This window comes from Lindgomyces ingoldianus (assembly GCF_010093535.1).
Source record: "Lindgomyces ingoldianus strain ATCC 200398 unplaced genomic scaffold BDR25scaffold_24, whole genome shotgun sequence".
Taxonomy (NCBI): Eukaryota; Fungi; Ascomycota; class Dothideomycetes; order Pleosporales; family Lindgomycetaceae; genus Lindgomyces; species Lindgomyces ingoldianus.
This window is the reverse complement of record NW_022985185.1, coordinates 661,759-668,313: the sequence shown is the minus strand read 5'-3', so window position 1 is coordinate 668,313 and position 6,555 is coordinate 661,759. Positions and strand designations below refer to the sequence as shown.

At 32.7% G+C, this 6,555-nt stretch overlaps 1 protein-coding gene across 1 annotated transcript; it reads left to right on the top strand.

The window, feature by feature from the left end:
- Positions 1 to 404: 404 nt before the first annotated feature.
- BDR25DRAFT_316035 (uncharacterized protein) lies at positions 405 to 1,120 on the top strand (the record flags this gene model as incomplete). Its single annotated transcript, XM_033691567.1, has 5 exons — positions 405 to 545; positions 645 to 800; positions 905 to 936; positions 988 to 1,051; positions 1,109 to 1,120. The coding sequence occupies 5 exons, from the start codon at positions 405 to 407 to the stop codon at positions 1,118 to 1,120; spliced, it is 405 nt and encodes a 134-aa protein (XP_033545403.1).
- Between the last annotated feature and the right edge of the window lie 5,435 nt (positions 1,121 to 6,555).

The following is a 6,555-nucleotide window of genomic DNA, read 5'->3' as shown; positions in this document are numbered from 1 at the left end:
TAAAACTTAAGTTATAATTAATGCTTATAAAAATAAAAATTTAAAAGTATATAAATAGTTTACTAACTTTTATAGTTAAAGTGTTTAAGAAAGTTGTGGAGGATAAAATAGCCTGGCAGTAGCTGTTCAGAAGATCAGATAAAGTAACTCCGCTATCTAAGAGAGCTAAAGGCTCTCCTTATATACACTAAGCTTTGGAACATAATATCTCCAGATCCTAAGCTGCGTCCCAGGCTCTGAGCCCCTAGTCCTAGGCTCTGAGCCCTAGCTAAGGCTCTTAGTATACGCGACACACCCCCTAGGTGAGCTGCTGCGCAGCTCACCTGCGTTAAGCGTTAACTTGGCTTGTTAGAGCAGCGCTGCGTGTTTACCCTGTGTTTGTGCTTGTTGCCCTAGGCAGCGCAATGCTTGTTTCCCTAGGCAGCGCAATGCTTGTTTCCCTAGGCAGCGCAATGCTTGTTTCCCTAGGCAGCGCAGGTCACGTGCGTGCTGTGATCGCTGCAACAGAGGTAAATAAACTCTTCTGCCCTCTAAGCTTCTTTTCTGTAAGTCTAACTAACATGCTGCATGTAAGTTAATGCTTTTAAGAGCTTTAAGAACAAACTTTAAACCTGTCTGCAATCTCTGCTAACGTGCATCTGTAGCTTAACAAAGCTAAAAGAGCTGCCTGCTTGCGTGCTGCCGCTCTGCGGGGCCGCGTTGCCTGTAAGCCCGCGCCCACTACCCCCCGCCGCCCTGCGCCCGCCCCCGCCGGCGCCCGCTCCCCGGCCCGGCCTCCACTCCCCGCCGGCCTCCCCCTGGTGCGCTCCGCGCGCAGTCCTGTCTAGGCTGCATAAAGAGTGCGCTCGCAGGGCGCTCTAGTGGGGAGTGCTATGATTCCGCTACTAGCAGTTTGCGCTGCTAGCGCTATTCCTCTAGGCACAGCTGCCTGCCCCTGTAAGCCCTGTAGTAGTGTGTAGGGTAATCTAGCTTTTAACTTATTTGCAGTCCCCCTGTTACTGTTGTCTATATGCGGCGCTTTGTTGCAGCGCTTATTGCAGAGGACAAGCAGGTAAGCTTCTCTGCAGAGATTGTGCGTTATACCTTAGATTAGACTAACAGGCTATAGGCTGCGTCCTAGCTTTAGCTAGTAGTTTAAGCTCTGCTTAAAGAAGATGTTATAGAGAAAGTAGTAGAGAAGGAGGAGAAGGAAGAGGAGGAGGAAGAGGAGGAGGAAGAGGAGGTGGAAGAGGAGGTGGAGGAGGTGGAGGAGGTGGAGGAGGTGGAGGAGGAGGAGCAGGGTGTTGTCTCCCCTAGGCTCCTAGCGCGTCGCCAGCGCGCTAAGGAGCTCTTAGGTAAGCTTGTTAATCTCCTTATAGTTTAAGTGTTCTATGTTTTCTATGTTTTTACACATTTTATGTATTAAATCCCTGCTTAAACTCTATAGCATAGAGGAGTGTCCCTACTAGTAAATAGAACTCTTGTTTCTAGGCAGTGTAGAAATGTCTTTACTATTAATAATTAACACTTTCTTTCTTTAAAAGCTTGTTTATGTGTCTTTAAAATTAAGAAGCTGCTTAAAGTACTTAAATTACTGCCTTAGTAAGTGCTTTATAAGCCTATCTACTAGCATGTTGCTTGTTTTAATATAGCGCACTTTAAAAGATCCTTTTATGTGCTCCTAGCGCAGCTACATATTCTAAATATTAATGTGGCGCAGGTAAGTAGTTATCTAGGCGTTCTTCTCTACTACTAACCTAATTGTCTGCTAGTTGTTACAGTAGATCTACTACAGTGTGCCTAGCTTTAGAGTAAGTTCTTTAAAGAAGCATTTTAAAGCTAGTAATTTCTTTATAATGTGCGCTAAAGTAAGTAGCTTAGCTTTTATTATAAACATAGTTACTATTAGCTAGAAAGCTACTTTCTATAAGATTAGTTCTTTAAAAAGTAAAATAATGTATTTATAAAATAATTATCTAGTTTCTATATAATTAGCAAAAGATGTGTCTCTATACATAATAAGTTGCGCACCTTCTAGTGCTTTATACTATATGCCTGTATACCTTATGCAGTATAGGTACACAATTACCTAGTTTACTGCCTAAAAGTGCTGCTTTTTTAGGTTTATTAGGTAGTAGAAGAGCTAGGATGCTGTAAACGCTATGTTAGGGCGCACTATAGTTATAGTATATAGTGTTAATCCTACGCGCTCTTAGTATTCTTTAATTTTATGCTTTATTACTAATCCCTAGTTACTTATAAGCTCTTTTAATAGTAAGAGAGTCCTTAGGAAAAGCGCGCTTTCTGTAAAGTTAAACTTCTTTACTACTTTCTTAATATACATGTTATGTACTAGCTAAATTATCTTAGCATTTTTATTTTTAATTATTTTAATCTTTAGAAACTTTTTACATAGCTTTTAATCTTTTAGCTTATACATTTTCTTAATTACACTAATTAATTAGTAAGCTTTTAACTTATTATTATAGTAATAAATATAGAGTATGTTGTCTATATAAAAAAAAGTAAAATATAGTAATTATAGTTAAAAAATAAGCACAGCTTTTTTTTTAAATAAAATAAGCTTAAGCTTCTAAAAAGCCTATAAGAGCTTCTAGTACTACAAAATTAGTAAGTTGCGTAGTCTATATAGAGCTTATAGAAGCTTAACGCATATGCTAGGCTTTATAAAGCCTTTTAAAAGCTTACATGTTACTTCTAGCTTACCTTTATAGTGCGTGTTTAGAAACGCGCTTATAACATTATATTACTTAATCTTTAGGTTAAATTAAGCTGCTATTACTATTACTGTTTAGAAGAATCTAGCTGTAAGAGTAGCAGCATAGGTTAACTAGAGCAAGTTCTTACTCTAGAGATTACTATGTACGCATATATAAGCTTTACATTTAGTAAAATACTTATTCTAGTTAAATTTATATATAAAAACTTACTTTAGTAAAAGCAGCTTAGATGTTACTTTAGTTTATATAATCTTTTTTTAAGTGCTTTTTTTATGTAGGGTAGCTATCTTTTTCTATGCTATAATCTTAAAAAGATTTTTATATAAGTATTTATAACGTACCTAACAGGTTGGCCGGCCACACAGGTTGGCCGGCCACTTTTGCTAAGCCCCCACTAAAACTACTCTATTCTCTCGCAAAACAGCCTACTTTAGCCCTGTATAGAGTAATACAACATAAGATATTAATTAGAGTCTACTTTTGCTACTTACTTACATGTACGCAAGTTATGCCTAGTCTAATTACACTGCCTGCATTGCTTTTAACTTAGCTTACCTTCTTTAGCGCGCACCTATGTCTTTAGCTTTTTCCTATTACTACGCGCTTTAAACTCCTTTAGAGCAGTTAGATAAGCTTTATTCTTAACTATTAAGGTTTTTTCTACCTAAATCTGCTTTCTTTTATGTAATCTATGTTATGTAGCAGCTTTATTTGCTGCTTAAAGCTTTATAATCTTATAGCCTACCTTATTATGTTAATGCCCTAGATAACTATTATCTACTCTTTATTACCTTACTATATTGCCTTTAGCTGTCTTTGTCTCTCTAAAGCTGTAATAACTGCTTTAGTTAATATCTAGCCTATTATAAAGCTTAACTTGTTAAAGTTATACTTGTCTTTATTCTAGATACTATACTTAGCTTTTATGTTAGCTACTAGGTAAAACTAGCCCTAGATAACTTCTAGATCTTTATAAAGCGCTCTCTTATAATTAAACTTATAATTAAACTTTATTATAAACTTAGAGCAGTGCTTAACTTACATACTAGTCTAGTTTAAGCTAACCTAGCCTAGATTACGCTCTGCAGGTAAGGAATTAGCTATATTAGCTATAGCTACAAGCCTAGAGGGAAATCTGCGTGTAATAAGCTTAAGTATGTACTTAACAACTACTTTTTTTTTAAGCTTAGTTAGATTTCTTAATTTAGGCTAGCATTCTGCTTATAAAGGCTGTCTAGCGCGTTAATTGCTTAGTGTTGTGTAAAAGACATTATAAATAGCTGCAGTGTGTTGTAAGAAGAGTTTTAAGTCTTATTTAAAAGCTTAAAGAGTAAGCTGTATTTAATGTTCTTTAGAAGATTTAATCTAGTGTTGTTGTTAAGGCATTATGTAGATAGGTAGAGTTTAGTAGGGGCTTAGCAAAAGTGGCCGGCCAACCTGTGTGGCCGGCTAACCTGTTAGGTACGTTATAGATCTTTTTATTTTAAAAGTTTCTTTAAGAGCTTATAAGCTTTTAGTTAAAGCTGCTTAAAAAAGTAGCTATAAAAAACACTATGTAAAGTGTTTTAAGTGCTCTGTTGTTGTAAATAATAAATGCTTTAAAAAAGTTTATATAAAGGTGCTCTAGATTAACTAGAGCTAGGTGTATACTACTTCTTTTTAAGAGCGTTATATATATACCTCTGCTTTCTGCACCCCTAGGCTTACCTAGGTTATTAGGATCTTGCCTCTGTATTCTTTAGCTTATATATGTAGCTAGTTTCTAGCTTTTTTTATTATATATATATTTAAAAGGTGCCTTACCTACTTTAACTAAAGCTATAGAAGACAATGTTTTAGTGTAAAAAGTAAAAGTTAATTTTTTAACTATGTCACAGTATCCTCCCCAGATCCTAGACATAACTGTATTGGACGCGTACTAGAGTATTATTAGTGCATGTCTGACATAAACACAACACAACACAGACATAAACTTAAGCATAAACTGCTTTAACACTAACTAAACCTAAAACAGGCTTAATTTATACCTAAAGCACTTAGACTTCTAAGCTAAGTATTTAATTACTAATTTTCTTCTAAACCTTCTTGTTCTTTACATAATGTCTTATACTTACTATAATATTTTATGTAGTAATTAAACTAGACCTCTGTAAAGCTCTATAACTTTACTTATACATAATTATAACATTATGTTGTGTTAAAACTTTAGCTAAAAATAGCTTCTAAATTTAATCTAATAAGCTTAGTACTTACATAACTTTAAGCTATTAAAGTAAGCTAAGAAGCCTTTTAAAAAGCGCTTACTTTATAGAAAAGCTACTATGTTGTAAGCTTTAAAGCTTTTTAAAAGAATTTTAAAAAATAGCTTTATATTATTAAGCAGTCTATTTCTGCCTTAACTTCTGTTATAGTAGTAGAAACTAAGAACTTACTAGCCTTAAAGCTTACTTAGAAGTCTAAAGATAGCTTAACTTTTTCTTACTTAACACTATCTATAACCTATAACTTTTTTAACTTAGTAATAAAATCTAACTAACTCTCTAATCCTTTGCTATTTAATAGAAAATAGAAAGACTTACTTTCTTTTTTATATAAGCTTTAATATAAACTTAAAGAAAATGTAGACTAATTCCCTTTTAAACACTTTTAGTTACTATACACCTACTTTTAACTTAACTATAATATAATAGCCTTAATTAACTTACTAATAAATAAGAATATTATTAACTTAAATTAATTTATAGTGTTTTTATAAGTAACTTATAAAGACTTAAATAAAAAGTTAACAGCCTTAAGTTACCTAAACACTTTATAATAAAAAAAAAAGCTTTACTTTACACTTTACTAAGTTCTGCTAACTTACATTTAATATAGGACTAAATAAAATAGGTTTAATTATAGCCTTATATAACTCCCTCTTAACTAAACTGCAACGCGCTATAGTAGAAGAACCCCTTCTAAACAACCTTAACGCGTATGTAAACCTAATTACTACCTATAATAATAATATAAGGTTCCTCTCTATACAAGCTCTAATACGCCCCTAAACTAGCGCAGTTGCAAATAAGAACTTTAATGTAATAAAAATTAATTTAAATTATGCTTTAGTTAGTTCTAAAAAGTATAAAGATTATAAAAAAAAAGTTAATACTTTAAGTGTAGTAAGCATAGTTATATTTTCTAAAACTACTTTATTTTTCTTTTTTAAGTCTACGCAAGTAGCGCTACTAGCACTTATTAAAAATTTTTACTATTTTAATTTTATTTTTATAAGGGCTTTAACTTATATTTAAGCTTTAATTCTTTTTACTACTTTTAACATAGCTACAGCTATAGCAGTAGGAGCCTATAAAAAGGCTTGTCCTAGGGCTAAGTTGCCCTCTAAGACTAATTTAACACTAGATCTCTGCTAACCTATAGGCTAAGTCCTCTACTAATAACTAGAAGTACTAAGTTAATATTTTTATATATTTATAATAAGAAACTATATTAGCCTTAATATAAGCTTTTATTAACTTAGAAGTAAACAGTATAGGTTATATTAATAAAAAACTAGCACGTAAACTAAATTTTTAATTAACACTACTTACCTAAATAATTTACCTAACTAAATTTAATAAAAAATAACTTAAAAAAAGTTTTATTTTTTATACTATAACTATTATAATTACCTACTAACACTATAAGAAGTAAATTAAGCTCTATGTAATAAATATAAGATGTTATAACTTAATTCTAAAATAACTATAGCTGTATTAGCATAAAGTTGCCTTTAATTACTAAAAGTAAGTTTTAAACTTTAACTTTTTTTAATGCTAAAATATATGCTTACACT